General features: G+C 38.0%; 1 protein-coding gene across 7 annotated transcripts in view; it reads right to left on the bottom strand.

Moving 5' to 3' along the window:
- Positions 1-18,249, bottom strand: part of LOC144958503 (uncharacterized) — a 55,457-nt gene extending 37,208 nt beyond the window's left edge. For 2 of the 7 annotated variants that reach the window (XM_078890516.1, XM_078890517.1), the window contains exons 1-2: positions 17,695-18,249; positions 4,685-4,761 (exon numbers count right to left, since the gene is read on the bottom strand). In XM_078890516.1, the coding sequence (XP_078746642.1) occupies positions 4,685-4,761; positions 17,695-18,169 (552 nt within the window). In that variant the 5' untranslated portion in view covers positions 18,170-18,249. Of the gene's footprint in view, positions 1-4,684; positions 4,762-7,011; positions 7,075-10,376; positions 10,887-11,209; positions 11,449-17,694 lie in introns of those variants that run through there. The other 5 variants (XM_078890519.1, XM_078890523.1, XM_078890521.1 and 2 more) reach the window with 4 other exon arrangements.
- Between the last annotated feature and the right edge of the window lie 1,442 nt (positions 18,250-19,691).

Genomic DNA, 19,691 nt, shown 5'->3' with positions numbered 1-19,691 from the left:
CAACCAACTATGTGTGGCCGAGCACGTGTTAAGGTGTGTCACGAATTCCATGTTTTAATGGGAGCGATCTATATTCAGGGTTTCGTCCAACCAAGTCATCAATCACATGATTTGTTGCTGTACAACGATTGGATATTTCTTTTAAAATGTAAACACGCTGCTTAGCTTATGAAAGTTGTAAACGTACACATGTGTCGAACTGAACAAAATGACCAATTGTGATGATAGATACTTCGAAAGCTGTGAGCACTGTTTACTATGTGGGTCACTTTGAGCATATTTTGCAATGTGACCAATGACCTCGATCACATGGAAAGTTAATTTAGATCGCTCCCATTGGTCAAAAATCTACTGCGTTAATGGGCATGATCTATATTCCCTTTCCACGGGCTCGAGGTCATTGGTCACATTGCAATATATGCTCAAAGTGACCCACATAGTGAAAAGTATTCACAGCTTTTGAAATATCTTACATCACGATTGATCATTTTGTTCAGCTTGAAACATGTGTATGTTACAATTTTCATAAACAAAGCAGCGTGTTTACATTTGTTTAGAAACAACCAATCGTAGGACAGCAACAAAACATGTGATTGATGACTTGGTTGGACGAAAACATGAATATAGATCGCTCCCATTGGTGTACTAGGCAGAATAACCACTCTATACATCTATGACCAATGATGACGACCTATATTACATTTCCACGTGCTCATATAATGACCCAAATAGTGAAAAGGGTGTTCAAATATCCCATGGCTCAGTGTGTCATTCTGCTCAGCATGAATCATGGGTATGTCTACAACTTTCATAAACAACGCCGGGTGCTCCATTTATTAAGAAATGTCCAATAGTTGTACAGCGACAACAAATCATGTGATCAATGACTAGGATGGACAAAAACATGAATAGAGATCGCTCTCATTAACAACAACAAAAGAAAGGCGTGCATGGCCAGTGCACGACAGAACTGGTCCTCTGGTCAATAATCTCCGAGGTAATAGATAGTTCGAAGATGACGTCACTCAGGTCTTTGTTATTGTTTTGCCATCCGCGTTTATGAGTAATTCTCATTAAACTGTATTAACCAGACTAAAAACGATCATGGTTACACAGAATTTTGCGTGTTGGCCAGTTATACTTCCGGATGACTTCTTAGCCAAGTGCATACTATCTTTAGAGCAAAGTCTACAAGCTTTGAAGTCCCAAGAAGATTCAAGGTTATAGAATAAGATTAGGGGAGGGCGCATCGTCTACTTATAGATGTCACTGGTAGGGTGACATCCATCGTCTGATGACTCCCCGAGTCACTGTAACTCCCGATACCGGTCAGAAATCGTACGTCATCAATATAATTATCATTATCACTACCATCATCACCATTGTGAAATCAGGTCCATTTATTCCAAGTGGAAAGAAAATGTTCCCCATGCGACTCTCATCTCTCCAACCCAGCTTTCATATCGACTTTGATTAAACGCAGAGTCGAGTGACCCAAGTAGGCGACAAATTATAAAATGTAATAATAATAATAATAATAATAATAATAATAATAATAATAATAATAATAATAATAATAATAATAATAATAATAATAATAATAATAATAATAATAATGATAAAGGAATAGGTTTGTAAATGGTAGCGACAACTTAAGTCAAGTAAAGTTTAAAATAATAAGGTCACGGCCACCCCTCTTCTCCCTCTCTCCACGCTTGAGGTCACATGCACCAAGAACCAGGCACACGTCTATATGTTTAGCACACAACATATACGACACAGAAGACATACTTAGCCAGTAAGAGTTCAAGGAAATGACCAAACTTCTCACTGCTACCTGTGTTCACATTCTAATCGTGACCAAAGCCTAAATCAAACCAAACAGACACAACTGATTCCACAAAGACGCATGTTGGTAATCAACAACAATAACAATATTATTCATGACAATAATAATAATAATAATAATAATAATAATAATATAATAATAATAATAATAATAATAATAATAATAATAATAATAATAATAATAATATAATAATAATAATATAATAATAATAATATAATAATAATGCTGAAAACTTATATAGCGCTATAACTAATAATAATAACAATAACAATAATAATAACAATAACAATAACAATAAAATAATAATAATAATAATAATAATAATAATAATAATAATAATAATAATAATAATAATAATAATAATAATAATGCGCGAGAGACAACGAAGAAGAAGAAGTAAAATAAATGAATACCAGGCATTCTATCATCACGCAGTGGCACCGCGACGGCTTTGTCCGTGACGTAATCGACACGAAAAGGGAACGCGAGTGCAGAATCGGTGTAGGGAAGCAATACGCAGACGAGAGAGAGAGAGAGAGAGAGAGAGAGAGAGAGAGAGAGAGAGAGAGAGAGAGAGAGGAGAGAGAGAGGAGAGAGAAGAGAGAGAGAGAGAGAGGAGAGAGAGAGAGAGAGAGAGAGAGAGAGAGAGAGAGAGAGAGAGAGAGAGAGAGAGAGAGAGCACCACCATTTACACAGGTGAGAGATATGTTATAAGTTACGACAGCCAGCAGCAATCGCTGGTTGCCAAACACGCATCGATCAATGGAGTAAAATGAGCGAGAAATAGAACCATTAGTAACGGTCATGAAGAACGAAGAACGGTGGCGACACACACACACACACGACAGAAGCCTGAAACCCATCAATGAAGTAGTAAACTGCAAGGCATATATTCTTGGAAGTCCTATGATAAAAACAGAAAAGGCTTGAAAGTATCTTCTCGGAAAGAACATGCACGAAAATATCCCGCACAAAACCCCTCTTCGTGAAACGTTATCAACTCTAAATCATGGAAAAGGACACACATCCATCTAGCCCCCCCCCCCCCCCCCCCCCCCCTAACTGTTGCTTTAAACAACCAATCCTTTCACCAATACCGATCAAGGTCATTCTGAAATCTTCAAAAAGTCGGGTTTATCTGGCTTAAACCATAATTATTACAAAAAGGAGGAAAATTTCGTGGCCTTCGGTAACGCACAATTTACTACTTAAGCATCATACTCCTAATAATGACAACCCTGGTAAAATATACAACAGTGATGTAAATGGCAAAGGAAAAAAAAAAACACAAAAAAATTGAACCCAACTCGTACAAACTGTCTTTTATTACAAAATTGACGGTTCAGATAAGAGGAAATGGTTTTATATAATCTATTTTCTTCTAAATTGAAATAATCTGAATTCAAAAGAATTCTGAAAGATATACATCCCAGATAAAATCAGAACTAACAAAAATGGATAATGCCTTTGGAACCTGACAAAACTGAGTAGAAGTTACCCAAAATAATTAATATGCCCTTCCACCACGACATCATAAAATATCGTCGCTTATGCATTCCGAGAAGGAATACAGATAATTCATCAAACAAGATGACCGATGTCAATAGGAATCACCCATGTTGTCCAAGTGAGCAAATTGGGGTTAATAACTTTGCCCAAGGAAAAAAAACAAAAGTGCCTGAAATGGGGCTCTAACCCTGGATCTTCCAGGTCACAGTGAAATGCCTTAACCACTCGGAAATCTTTTAACAGGAATATAGTGGATGACTAGAAATAATGCAAACTTTAAACCCATGCGTTTAATAGGAAAAACAATAACAAATATACGGACTAATTAAAATCACAACAATGACAATAAAAGCAATAATAACAACAATAGGGAACTTAAATACAATGTCAAAATAGTGATTGGACGTGCAAAGCCTATCTTCTGGACGACTGGACGCATACATCATGCAATTGATCTGCTCTTAGAATGATGGCATCCTATCTTCTATCTAAAATTAATGCTGGTCCTAAATAAAGATCATCCATCCTTGCTTTCCGCTCTGTAATTATAAAATCTGTCTAAACATCCTGGTGCTACCCATGCCACCTTAAGATTCAATATGTATTCAAAAGAGTTGAAAACAACAATTAGCGCTAAATCTCACGATGGACAAACAGATCACACTAGCAATATTATAATTGACAATAAGTAGTCTTGAGTACAACAGGCCTGGACAAAATATTTTCAAAAATAGTCGAAGATATGTAATAAACCCAACAGATGCTAAAAATTTGGATGGGAGAAAACTCCCTTTAAAAATTCAATTTAACTATATCTCCAGAAGTAGAGAACTATTGAGTTGACAGACTTCAGACAACCATCTGAGAATTTACAGGCCTGGCAAAAATGTAAACGAGGGGCTCCTCACAACGCATTGCAGTAGACAAAAGGCTTGTATGCGAAATGTCCACTGTCTGTACAGTACCCATTTTCACCTTTCCGTGAACTCTTATGATCCGCAACTCCAAACGGCCCCCAGCGCGGGTTTAAAATTTACGATGAGCCCATAACACAAGCCCACTCAATTCATGCAACCCATTGCCTCAAAATGGTAGAAAACTGCAAATGTTCTAAATTAAAAAGAACACGAGACCCGAGACCCGGGTTAAGATGTTCACTAAGAAAGAGAATGAATATAGTGTTTCAAAACGACCAAAACTAAAACTTCAAAGGCCCGTCAAAAACAAAACAACCCTTTATGACATCTAACCAGATTAAGGCCATAGGTCACATAAAAGCAAAAAATAACTAAAACCTCAAACCAGAAATCAATTATCATAACTTACCGCGAGAGGCGGCCCAGCAGGTCTGTCAGAGGTCATCGTGTGATGGGTTACCCCTGTGCTACCCTGGACAACGTTACCTGCGAAGAGGAATTAAAAACAGGAGAACAATGAGTACAATGACAATGAGAAAACTGATATCATCACAGCCATGAAACCATAATAATCTATTGCACTCTGTGAAAGACTTCATGGCTTGTCGTGTCTTAAAAAATTGCAGTTAAAGGCTGTGCTCAAGAACTGCCTAGGACTGTTTAATTATTTCCAAATTGTTATTCGGAAGGCTTTTAGTCCCGTACTATTAAACATAATCCTTAAAGAACTGACAAGGTTTAATAATTAAAAGTCGCTTAAACCAAGACAATGATCTAATAAAACCTTAGTGACCTTTAACCACTAGCCCAGGTAATAAAAGAGACAATTTTTAATTTTCAAATTGGGTTAATCTCACCATATTTATCAGTGATGATAATGGCAATTTGCCAAAAAGGGGGGGAAATTGATTGGTCCATATCAGTCAAACTCAAACAAAATCACAACATAAAATATCAAGATATGAAGTGAATAGAAAAGTGCCAGAAGACAATAGAGAATAAAAATTTTTCGCGGCGGTGGTGGGGTTCGAACCTGCGACCTTATTGGTACGACAACTCCGCCTGGCAGGTGAGAGCGTGGCTCTACCGTGTGAGCTATCCACGAACACAAAAATATTCGTTTCAAACCCAAAGTCATTACTATATCCCTCTCTCACCCACTTCTTGAGACCGCCGATTCGTTCGTACACCACCATCGCGAATAATTTTGACCAGCAGTTAAGCTTAATAGCCAATATTCTCAACACAAAATATAACATAGAAACGATTGAGACATTGAGTATGCTCCGGTGTATGGGGTGAATTTTTAATTCAGAAAAGTGAGTGGAGCAGGCACTTATGTTGGTAACAACAAGATATGAAGTGAATAGAAAAGTGCCAGAAGACAATAGAGAATAAAAATTTTTCGCGGCGGTGGTGGGGTTCGAACCTGCGACCTTATTGGTACGACAACTCCGCCTGGCAGGTGAGAGCGTGGCTCTACCGTGTGAGCTATCCACGAACACAAAAATATTCGTTTCAAACCCAAAGTCATTACTAGATCCCTCTCTCACCCACTTCTTGAGACCGCCGATTCGTTCGTACACCACCATCGCGAATAATTTTGACCAGCAGTTAAGCTTAATAGCCAATATTCTCAACACAAACATATAACATAGAAACGATTGAGACATTGAGTATGCTCCGGTGTATGGGGTGAATTTTTAATTCAGAAAAGTGAGTGGAGCAGGCACTTATGTTGGTAACAACAAGATATGAAGTGAATAGAAAAGTACCAGAAGACAATAGAGAATAAAAATTTTTCGCGGCGGTGGTGGGGTTCGAACCTGCGACCTTATTGGTACGACAACTCCGCCTGGCAGGTGAGAGCGTGGCTCTACCGTGTGAGCTATCCACGAACACAAAAATATTCGTTTCAAACCCAAAGTCATTACTAGATCCCTCTCTCACCCACTTCTTGAGACCGCCGACTCGTTCGTACACCACCATCGCGAGGCGGTGGTGGGGTTCGAACCTGCGACCTTATTGGTACGACAACTCCGCCTGGCAGGTGAGAGCGTGGCTCTACCGAAAAAAAAATTTTTATTCTCTATTGTCTTCTGGCACTTTTCTATTCACTTCATATCTTGTTGTTACCAACATAAGTGCCTGCTCCACTCACTTTTCTGAATTAAAAATTCACCCCATACACCGGAGCATACTCAATGTCTCAATCGTTTCTATGTTATATGTTTGTGTTGAGAATATTGGCTATTAAGCTTAACTGCTGGTCAAAATTATTCGCGATGGTGGTGTACGAACGAATCGGCGGTCTCAAGAAGTGGGTGAGAGAGGGATCTAGTAATGACTTTGGGTTTGAAACGAATATTTTTGTGTTCGTGGATAGCTCACACGGTAGAGCCACGCTCTCACCTGCCAGGCGGAGTTGTCGTACCAATAAGGTCGCAGGTTCGAACCCCACCACCGCCGCGAAAAATTTTTATTCTCTATTGTCTTCTGGCACTTTTCTATTCACTTCATATCTTGTTGTTACCAACATAAGTGCCTGCTCCACTCACTTTTCTGAACATAAAATATCATAGTCTCGTACATTACATTACAACTGCTAGTGTACACCTATTCTTAATCAACTGTAATCAACTGTCCTTTCCTTAAAACCACTTTGTATTTAAAACACCTATCCCAGAGATTTAAAATCAACTTTTGGCCAAAAGGCCTGAAAGTTTTTGTTTTAACTTGTCTTATCTTTGTTACTTGTAGCCCAGTGGCTTAAAGTTCTTACAAGTAAGACTCAAGTATCTGTAATAAATTAAAATTATAAAAGGTTGTAAAAAGAAAGGTGAAAAGAGTAAACTAAGTTGAATACCCCTGATAATTGTAACACATTAACATAAACGCTCTATAACCAGATGACATCTATAAAGTAGCAAACATGAAGAATGATAGAACAATGGTTGAGAGAGAAATATGGATAAAGGAAAGATAGAAAGAAAGAAACAAAAAAAAAGGAGAGGGAAAAGAAAGAAAGAAAGAGAGAGAGAGAGAGAGAGAGAGAGAGAGAGAGAGAGAGCAGTCTAATCGATGGAGCTTTTTTTTATCTCTAATTAGGGGGAAGTTATAATAATCAACTTCTAAAAACAGATCTACAACTGTACGACCACTCTTGACCTACTTACAAACGAAATCTAGACTCACTTATCACCTCTCTCACCCCCTTCCCTTTCGACCATCAATTGCATTGTCTCATTATTGAAATCTGGGGCCTGTATGTCTACACGGATGCCATAAAATGGGGAGTGTCACCAAAATTCACGCAACTGAGCACAGGCATCAAAATATGACACAGATATGATGATGATTTTTCCACAAACTACTTGACCCAAGCTTTGATCAAAATGAGCATAAAATTTCCAAGACAATCCCGGAATTCCGCCCGCGGAAGATTATCATCACTGATCTATGAAGTGTACAAATTGAGATAGTCAAGGAAAGTTCCACTCCGAACGGCGCATACACAGGTTTCAATTCAGAACTTTTAATGACAAAATTGGTAAAATATAGAATAATTAATATACACACCATACTATTAAAAAAAAAAAAATGTTAAAGAACCAATAAACCTGGATAAGTCCAAAACTGTATTCCAAAGAAATGTTAGTTGAAATTTCAAAGAAAATATGTGCGAAAGTTCATATGTTGGTCACATGATGAAATTGCATATATGTGCGACTAGGTGGTCAGTGGTATGACTCTCGCCTTTGAATCAAAGGTCTTGGGTTCGAGTTCGGCTCTGAGCAGCACGAACATAGCTCAATTCAGAATTTCTAAAAGGAGAAATATTCCGTGGCTGCCAAGGAATGCGCAGTTTACCGAACAAAGTGGAGCAATTTAACGTCACTAACGGCAAAATTGATAAAATATAGAATACATGCAAATCATACAACAAAAGGAAAAAAAAAATTGTTATATAACACATAAATATGGATACGTCCCTTGCAACCAGACTGTAACAATAACATTTGAAGATGCTCAGATACCACAAAGGGCCTGGATCCCAAGCGGAAGAAAATGACATGTTCAGTGGATATTGCACTATATAAAAGTTACTCCATATGTTATATAAACATAATGACCATATAAAATGACACCACATTCATGCCATTAGAAGAGGATCAATTTTTTTTCAGACAGATAAGTCAAACGGTCTTTGTATAACAACAATATCTCTGTTCAGAGAATCACGAGCAAAAAAAGAATAATCATCCCAAAAGATAATGCAGAAAGAGGATAACATTCTCAACATTCTATAGGAAACAAGACCTCCTGAATTAAAGAAGGTGGCACAAATTTTTGTCAATAACTAATTCTCAAAATCAGACATGAAATAATGAATGATCAACAGAACGTTCTAATTGGCAGCACAGCAGAATGACTCAACCCACTAAGAAACTGATGCCATCCTAAACCATCATATGCTTACTTCCTCTACATTTGGTTTCCTTACCATGATGCATTATAGACTGGACCTGGAACGACATTGCCAGGACTTGCCTTAACCCTAACTGGGATTCTAAACTAAGAAGTAATAGAAAAATGGGTTGTGTGTAAACCATCTCTTTGTATGGGTATTAAAATATTTCTCAACATCCTGAAACGGGGGTCATGCACTTGTGCCCAGGCGACCTCAACCCATAATCCCCCCCCCCCCCCCTTCCAACTTTAAAATAAATGTTGACACCTCGGCCATGAAGTAATCTATAATAAAACGAATTAGTGACAAAAGCAGACTTCCAGAGTTGAGCGAGTGCCTAAGTTAACCCCGGTCTGGCATGAAACAGACAATTGCAACTGCAGGTTACCCTTTGGATAGGATGCTAGGACTAGGAGTGAAAATCAATGCGGTAATAGCTGAAATAAATCAATTCCCATGATCATCCCTGAGGCAAGGTTCAAATCCTGAATTCACCCCTCATCCATCCCCTCACGACAAAAAGAAAAAATATTGCAGATCTGACTGACACCTAAATCCTGACATATAACAATGGTAGGCAGTGCAGAGAAAATCAAAAATTCCTGAAACTCCAGGAATACCCAGATAACTTTCACCCCTCTCACTTCTTTGTCCACATAAATCAGCTGACTAAAAGTAAAATCTGAAAAATGATGGGGAAGAGCAGGAATCACATTTTTGTATCACAGTGACAGTAATATTGTTATGGAAGACAAATCATCAAAGTCAAAGAAAGTAACAAATATAAATAATATTATGCTTGCTTGCGACATATTCAGATTATATCAGCGCCAGTAAAAAGGAAGAAAACGGGATAGTAAAAAGTCCAAGAATAACAATTGAAGTACCCAAGAAAAAGGAAGACAAAGGGGAACTGGTTCAAATAAGGAACAGACGTAGATTCCAAGGGCTCATCATCAGTGTACTTAGTTTGAGATCACCTAAATGTCTCACCCTGAAAAAGGCACATGTCCCCACTCAGAGGAACACATTCAAATTTCACGATCCTACATAAGTAAAACACAAATAATACAGTGCATAATAGAGAGACGATTCATAAGACATAAAATATTATCTCCAAAATACTGTTACCCTCCCAGACAGGCGAAGGATAAAACCAAGCAATCTCATCCTAAGACAAAGACAGAAAGAATGTTGGAAAACAGATATAAAGGGTTAGATTACACAGTAACTGCCTCCCAGCCTATTATTAATGGGAGGACAGGAACCTCACCCAGTAATATAAATAAATATTGACCAGACCGTCTAGACTTCCTCAATCATAAAAAAAAACAAAGCCATCATGACAAACCCAGGAGCACACTTCCGGGCATTCTGACAGTGATTGTAATCATACGATTGAGTTTAGTAAACAGGTGATAAATATGCGGGTGGCACAACGCAGGGATATGATTACGATACTGTTGCTGACGGGTGCTCAACATTTATAACATTATTTAACTCTTGCCAGAGTCTGATAAAAAAAAAAGGTGCTCACTCTCTTTTAATATTAAGGAAACAAATGCATTAATTAATCCGAGCTAAAACATAATCTATGAACTAAACTAAACGCAGAGAAATGGTCACCCACCTATGAAACAACAAAAGCGGGTGTTTCACAGTTCACACCAACTCGGTTCTCGCCACATTTTCTTTGAATTGGTAATTTAGCCTGTGTTTACGTTGAAAATGCGACCGTTACTTGACTAAAATGAACGGCAATACAGCGAAATAAACTCAATACAAATGAATAAAACCATAAACAAACTATGGAACTGAAAATGGAGCAACAAATCGGTGAGAGAACTTTATTAGAGACGAAATTCCTAACATAGTCGAGTGTTTTTGGTATGTTTAGGGAGCCGCCATATTGAATCTCAGTAAAACATGGCTGCCGCAGTGCGGTAGGATGTCCCAGCCAAATTATGTGATGCAATCATCTAAAAATAACATTGATACAGAAAAGATGAGATGAAGGGTGCATTAACACTTAGTTGATGAGAGTAAAGACTTTAACCAACTTTCAAAGACAGTAAAAATTACGTAATAATAGCGCACGATGAAAATTAAAACTGGCACTGCACACGGCAACGCCTTGCTTGGCTTCCCGTTGCTGTTACGTGAAGGCCACATCTGACCCGTCTGATACTACAACAGCACACATTCCTGAACAGATGGAGGTTTGCGAGAAATACATTAATTATTAGATTGATTGAGACAGACAAAAGAGCGTTTGAAAAAAGCGTCAAAGACAACAATCGTACAAACATGTTTAGAAACAAATCTGAACAACGCAACGGGAATTTCACTTGCGAGGGTGTGTGTTGGTGTGTGAAAAGAAGGAAGAATGTCACCTTCATTCGGTGTGCAAACTTAACGTTTAGGGAATGAAGGAGACATCATTAATCCAACACCTCTGCTCACCTTGAACAAGCCAGAATTGTGGAAATATAATGTCCAAAAACACAGGGGAAAATTAATATTTAAAAGCACAGAACAAGAAAGTTTTCTTCAGTTGGCCATCATAATCCAGACAAGTCGATGGGTCTCGACGAGACGAAGAGGTCACATGGAAACCGTACCGGAAACATTATAGGTATGTTCAAAAGGTCGATGTAGTTAGGCCAAGTTGGCGGAATGTGTCGTTACACCGACGTGTCTATGGGGAAGTCAAAACATAAACAACGGGTGGTCGTCATGGACTTGATTTTATTCCTTTCCATTGCCTCAAATAAATTCTGATTTTCGAAGAAAACATTTTTGTTTGAGAAAGATGTGAAACAAATCAATAACCGCGTTATGCTTTGGAAAGACTAAAAAAGTTATAATAATAAATCATAACGAAACCATACTTGACGACAAGACTAGCCCTTAGACAAGGAGTTGATATCAAAACTCAGTTTTTACTTGGAAAGACGAATTATACACACCCCATTGATATTGAATTATCTTTGAGGCAATAACACAACAAAATGATGAAGAATGGTCCCATTCCTACCCAAAAAAAATAGAGAAAAACTTGTTTCTAAAAATAGCACAGAACGATAATCAGGACCTCATTTGCATACTGAAAAATCTGTATGCCATATAATATGTCTTATTCATCTTATCCTTTACTGAGATTGTTGACTAGGTTTTGAAGTATGTCGTGGGGAAAATATTGCAAAAACCGACAAGTGTAGAACTAAATAATAGAATTAGTCCTGAACTATTTTCTTGAAAACAGAACTCGTCTTGCCCCTTGATTTCAGGGCACAACAAACTGTGGATTCGGCGGGAGATGGGAAATACCCTCGCTTATAAATAGACAACAACAAAAAACTATATAAAGACAAACCTATGTAATATTATTGCGATTAAAACATCAAGTGGACAGAATGATGCATTTATATATAAGATGATTAGTAATAAACACGTAAAATAAAGCGAGCCTCGACTTGGGGCTTCACTCCACAAAATTACCGCTTAGTGACACAAAAAAGAAATGTATGATTGACGGACCCAAATACGGTAAAAATCAAAGCATTATTTTCATTGTTACAACCGTGGCCAAGAAGGTCTTACATGTCTGTTCACGCTGACCATGGCCTATGGAGATGAATAGAGAACCCTGGGTCAGCTCTACTCTCTCTTAAATCAAAATTGAGCTTTTATATAGTGCTTTACAGGGGGTCCCTGTCCGACAGCCTGTAAGGCGATATTATAATTTTTTCGGAGGACGGTGAGAGAAAGTGAGGAAAGAGCCTTTTCCAAGGACTCAACTATGTGCTCGAACACAGGACCACATAGCCCGACTCAGAGGTGAGACGGTAGTGAGAGAATAATGAACAAACGTTCTCCAACTATTACGGGCAGAATAGAACCTTTGATGACGTCATAATGTATTTACCAAACCATGTTACGGCCTTTCTCTCATCAAAATTATAATCGCCACTTGTCGTGTCAACGTAAGTACACGTCTGTGCCACACCGTGTTCTTCTCTGCGGGACGGAGTTCCAGATCTGACAACACTAAACAAACGCACAATGTAAATCCGAATTAGACGAACTCAAATTGCAGAATAACCAACTTTATTTTTGTCAGCTGACATATTGCTCGCGACCCGTAGCCTCCCTGGTTGGAGTCCTGCGAGTTAAATTATGTTCTTGGAAAATGTTCTTTATTTACTTACTTTATCTCAACATACTCAGGTTAAAATGAATGCATGTTTGTACTGTTCGCAGCAATGTCCTGTTGAAATGGGGGAAGAGGGAATAACAATAACGGTTAGCCGCCTCATGTCTTGTTCTACACCTTTTGTAATGTTTTTGGGCTGCACACAAAGCGTTTTGAGCACGAATAAGGACATTAACGATCTCCCCCCCCCCCCCCCCTTCTGGAGCTTTTTCAAGGTTCGGAACAATGTGAAAGTTATTGTCTCAAAATGGTAATAGGTCAAGTAAAAAATTGGGAATTTCTAGCTTTTGTCACAAGAAATCACTACTATTGCATTAAAACTAGAGTTTGAACTGAATTGAAGAAATTGGTTATCGTCGGGAAAAAAAAAAGAAAATCATACATCTCCTTCACAAAAAACAACTTGAACAACAAAATATAAAAATCATAATGTATTATTTTTAAAGTATTTGTATTTCATCAATAAAGTCTAATTATAAAAATCAGGAACGTATAAGCAGGTCTGACATCCGAAACCACTTAAGGGCCTAGTTTAACATTGTGGTAAAGAGCAATATTTTGCGTCCTTGTGTTTTGAGATTTCCATGACAACAATGAGTCCATAAGGGTTATCAGCCCTGCTTGATCATTTAAATTTCAGTGACGAAAAGTCACGATGACAAGCGAAAAAAAATGTCACGATGACAAAGCCAAAAAAGCACAAAAACAAAACTATTGAGGATGACGACGACAGTAAGAAAAAAGAAAAAAAAAAAAAAAAAAAAAAATAATAATAATAATAATAATAATAATAGTAAAAATAAAAATAATAATAATAATAATAATAATAATAATAATAATAATAATAATAATAATAATAATAATAATAATAATAATAATAATGATAATAATAATAATAATAAATTTGACTAATTGGAAGTCATACTATAATAGAAGACCAATAAAGCAAGTTGATATTACGACAACAAAACAAAAACAAAAATAATGATGGCGCTATCAGTGTCCTGATATAAATGACAACGGTAGATCCATGCCATTGGTGTGCGGTCTTGACACTAAATAGGTCCATTTACCAAACTAGACTCTGACACGAATAGGTACCTGGCTGCAGGCAGTGAAGGATAGCCTAATCAAGAATAGAGAAAGGATGCGTAACACCAACAGACGTGTTTGGAACGGAAATATGGTTCCGGTGGAGTGAAAAGATGGCTGGAAATTCCTGCACTTAAGAAACTTGAGATTATATATAGGGCAATATCTACTTAACGTGCTCAAAACGCTTTACAATGGGTCCCTGATCAACAACCCGTAATAGGTAGAACGAGACATTACGTCTGTTAATTTTTTTTTCCGACAGACACAACGTTGCCTGCGGTCAGGTACTCATACACCGGAGTACGGTGAGAGAACGTGAGTAAAGAGCCTTTTCCAAGGTCTCAGCAATGCGCTGAGCAAGGTTCGAACCCAAGACCTTCCGATCCGAAAGCGAGTGCCATACCACAAGACCACATAGCCGCACTTTCGAATCAATATAAAACCCAAACCGCAGCCTAAACAGTTTGTTAATGTGCGGCTATGTGTTCTAATGGTATAACACTCGCATTCGGATTGGAAGACCCTGAGTTCGAGTCTCGATCGGCGCATAGTGTAGTTGAGTCCTTGGAGAAGGCTCTTTACTCAGATTCTCTCACCGTACTCAGGTGAAAAATGAGTACCTGGCCGTTAACGCTGTTGTCTCTGTCCGAAAATTTGTAATATCGCCTAACATGCGTCATGCCCCGTTCAAGAAGCTAAATGCTGCTGCTGTAAAGCTCTTTGAGCACGTTTAGTGGATATTGCGCTATATAAAAGCTCATTTTTTTTAAATAAAAAGAGGCCACAATTAATTTGACTCTTAAAAGAAGACAAAAATTCCAGAACTGTCTATGCAACATCAAGACAAAGGAACTGATCGCTTGCCAAAAGGTGAAACGGTGCACCGTCAGTCAGCGGCAAAAGGGACGGAACTGCGTAAAAGAGATTTAACACTGCACAAGAAGAGAGTTATCTCCCATTATCAAGTTCCGTTTTCGTTTCGAGACGCACAGGCCAGCATTGCATGGCGTCGTCTGCAGGCTAACAACATTATTAATAATAATGTTAACGATAAAAAGAAAATCAACAATGTCAAAACAAAAAAACGAATTTTAAAAAACACAATAACAACGGGTACCGCCCTTTAATCTGCGTACGCCCTAACGATGGACCCCAGAAAAGGGATGTAATTATAGATAGAATGCGCTTGGCCAAGGAGTTCACAACATTGCCATCCGGAAGTATAACGGACCAACACACAAACTCTGTGTAACCATGAACGTTTATAGTCAGGTTAATACAGTTTAGTGAGAACAACTCACAAACGCGGATGGCAAAAACAATAACAAAGGCCTGAGTGACGTTATCTGCATACTATCTATTGAGAATATGCCGATGACGTCACGCATTTACCATCCACGGTTACTTCCCTTGCACTAAGACTAAGAGCACTGTAACTTTCTACGCGTAATTGTTTACATGAGAGAGAGAGAGAGAGAGAGAGAGAGAGAGAGAGAGAGAGAGAGAGAGAGAGAGAGAGAGAGAGAGAAAGTCAGTAACAAACAGAGAGCGAGAGAGATGGATGGAGAGAGATATATTTTAAAAAACAAATAAATAAATAAATAAGAGAGAGAGTGAGAGAGGTTCGTTTTATCGTGTATTCATTGGGAATGGGAGGGAGGGTGGGGTCTTTGAGTCAATAAACAATGGGAGTGAACCAAAAGAAAAAGGGGAGGAGAGTTTAATAGATGACAATTGACCACAAGGTGTTGTGATAACGAGTGGCAGGTCCTAATTAACTCGAGGTTGCAGCTCAAACAAGAAGATTCAATTATACGATTTCATGTAAGTCATTACAAATTAAGCCCCACCCCCTCCTCTTCAAGCTGTCATCTGACTCAAAATGGAAACAATGCAACAAATCATTTGACCAGTCCCGTTTTTTAAATTGCGATCTCATTGGTCAATATGTTTCCCATTGATTGACTTTGACTTCTTTTGAAACGAAGAGCTTTCTCATACTACTCGTATCACTACCTATTCTTTGCTCCACCCCCTCTCTCCTTTTTCCCCTTTCTTTGTCTACCAGCCTCGCACTCTCTCTCTCTCTCTCTCTCTCTCTCTCTCTCTCTCTCTCTCTGTCTCCCTCGTGTTTCTTTCACACATACAAACACACATAAACACACACACACACACACATATTTATATCTTTATTCTATTTAGCTCCCGCCTTCTACAAGGCCCATAAAAGCAGTCTCTCTCCCTCTCTCCCGTTCGGGGCGGAGGGTCACATAAATAACAAAAATAATAATAATATCATTATCAAGAGAGAGAGATAATAATAATAATAATAATAATAATAATAATAATAATAATAATAATAATAATAATAATAATAATAATAATAATAAGAAAAATCATAATAATAATAATAATAATAATAATAATAATAATAATAATAATAATAATAATAATAATAATAATAATAATAATAATAATAATAATAATAATAATAATAATAATAATAATAATAATAATAATAATATAATAATAATAATAATATAATAATAATAATAATAATAATAATAATAGATAGGTAGAAACTTATATACAGCGCTATAACCCCGAGACACCATACCCTAAGCGCTGAGGTATACAAACAAACACACACACATATATATATTTATATAAATAAGGCCTCGCGTAAGAGAACACACGCCATCGTCTTTATGCGTGTAGCATTGTGAGTAGAGCGTCCCCTCTAACCGGCCGGCCGAAACAAAGACCTACTCGCCCTCCATGTATTACGCTATTGTTATGCAAAAAGTGTAACACCTTTTTTGAGTAGGTTTAATAGAGCTAAAATCTAAAAGTAAAAAATACAGATCTGAGGAATTTGAAAGTCACATTGTTGAAATCAACTTGAAACTAGAAGAACATTGGTTAGTTATTTCAGATAAATCGGTTGAAAACCAACTGTTTTACGAATAAATTTGATTTATAAAATTGATTTTCTTTATTTTAGCTTTTTAAAACAACTTTTTTATTCATCGGCCGATTTTCTTGATTTTTATATCATTGTTCACATTTCAATGAGACGAACACGTCGATGTTATCGTTTGATTCAAAAGAGTTTAAAACACACATTTCGTTTTTAGATCACGAGTCCAGCCTTACTAAAAAATTCACGAGCGTTGAGACAGTGACGTAACCATTAAATACAAAACCTCGTGGTCCAGGCCACATGGCTTCGGTGTTACACAACCACGCGTCACTTTCGGTCAACCCTACTAAACAATTCACGAGCGTTGAGACAGTGACGTAACCATTACAAAACCTCGTGGTCCAAGCCACATGGCTTTGGTGTTACACAACCACGCGTCACTTTCGGTCAACCGTATCCATTGAAGGAATGCCGCTGTTATGAATGCTCTCGAAGATATGCAGCATCGGCACTACCGAGATCTCGTTCATGGGTCGAGATGCATAGTCGAGATGTGATGTAAGAAGGCTACATCCGGATATCTTTTTTCTCGTTCTCGTCGATGGGAACGATTTCGATAAGACTCCAATGAAACAGTAAAAACGTACAAAAATAAAATTGATTAAAAAAAAAAACAAACAACTCTTTAAAAAAAGAAAATAAAATATATCTCACCTGCACCCGGAAAGACGGGAATGGCAGTCCCATCCGGCGTGTAAAGCCAACCTGGAGCCGATAACGCATTTCCAGCCTCCTGTGGAACAGGGGCGAGAAAACGTGGTCCCTCAAATTGGTGTCCTCCCCAGAACGACAAATGATGGTCATGACTGCCAGGACTTGGCAGAAAAGTCTGAGGAACGGGATGATGAAGGCCGTCCAGTCCACTTCCATCCTGGGAATACTGTTGCTGCTGCGGAGGCGGCTGTGTGAATGGCGCTCCTCCCAGCGGCTGCCTTACCTGGTCCTGCTGGAGCGGATAAACGAATTGCGGGAAGCCAAAGCCAAAGGAGTCTCCTCGTGGGAAGGGATGACGATTCTGGGGGTGACCGTTAAACTGGTAGCGGTTTACACTATTGAAACGAGGACTGTTGAAACTGTTGTAAGTGTTGTTATAGTTGAAATTATAATTGCCGTTGAAATCATTGGCCATAATTCGACTTATTTGAAGAAAAACACAAAACACTGGTGTCTCCAGTTTCCAGATGCAAACAACAAATGGAATCTGTTAATTGAATCTCATGCTATGCTCAGATACCCACGAAAACGGCAACGGAGCAAACTCATGCTACAAATACAATGTCTTCAATATAAGGTACAGTTGTCGAGTCAATGAAACAAGGCTTTAAATCCCTGTCCACTAAAAAATTAGATTGACAGAAATAGATCGTTACTTGGCATGTGCAGATACTAATTAGAACATACAAATAATTGAATTCGTAACCAAAAAACAAAAAGCAAAACAAAACAACCCCCTCCCCAACAAACACAATTTTAGCGCTTAAAACATCCGTAACAAGCTTGCCCCATTGAATAATCAAGTGAATAATTTTTAGCGAGCTAGTGATAGTGATACCTATCAAAATTTAAAAAGAAGTATAATCTCAACAGCAGTAGCGAACCACGTGGTGTATCCAATTATCGATAACTTGACAATGTCTTTAATATGCTGAGCGGACAGAATTATTTGTAGTTCGTACCCTAAAGCTAAACAAAATAATTGGATGACTTATTTTAGATTGATTCAAAATGTACAAAGAACTCTCATGAACGCAAGCCCTATCGAACCACGTGGCGTGACCTATTATTGATGTGATATAAACCTAGAACCCTTCATACGAAAGAACAATCCAGAATAGACAAATCAACGAAGCCGGTAAGTCACGATCTCAAGTCCTATCGAACCACGTGGCGTGACCTATTATTGATAACCAGAACAATCCAGCAAGAAACCAGAATAGACAAATCAACGAAGCCGGTAAGTCAGATTGTGGGACTGCTAAATGAAGCTGGATTACCGTATAATTATACCCGAGCTTAGCCATTAGTATTAACAAATTCAGAAAAACGTTTTTAAATGATAAATACATGGAGGAATACGCATCTCAGAACTAAGTGGAGAAAACCCTCACATCGTGGGAGTCAAATAGATATGGAGCCAAATCGTGTTTGCAACACACGTGCATCAAAAGTCAATGACAATGTCCAGATTGCATGATGACAGATTTCGATACCCTACACCATCGCCGTGGACAATGGCCATTCTAACAAGTGTGTGTGTGTGTGTGTGTACTAGAGAGGCTATTGAGAATTGGGGGGGGGGGGGGGGGGTGAGGCATGATGTTGTAACGATTACATTAGCGGCCCCTTACTTAATCCAGTGTTGTATAATAACCCTCTTTCTTTGTTGTTACTAACAATGACGACACAAGAAGAGGGAGGCAGTGGGCGGTCTGACGAAATGCGCGCAGTAGTAGGTAACTTTGGTTGTCCAAAATTTAAATTATAGTAATAGAACTTTTAAAGCGGAAGGGGGGGGGGGGGGAGGATTAATATTCTTGTAATTAGTATTATCATTATTGTTGTTATTATTATTATTATTATTATTAGTATTAATAGTTATTAGTATCAATAGGTTTAGTTTTATAATTTCCCAATAATTCCGTGCACAATGA

The sequence above is a fragment of the Berghia stephanieae genome, chromosome 13 (assembly GCF_034508935.2).
Source record: "Berghia stephanieae isolate SIO BIC M18660-M18661 chromosome 13, UCSD_Bste_1.3, whole genome shotgun sequence".
Taxonomy (NCBI): Eukaryota; Metazoa; Mollusca; class Gastropoda; order Nudibranchia; family Aeolidiidae; genus Berghia; species Berghia stephanieae.
This window is presented reverse-complemented; position numbering and strand designations above follow the sequence as displayed.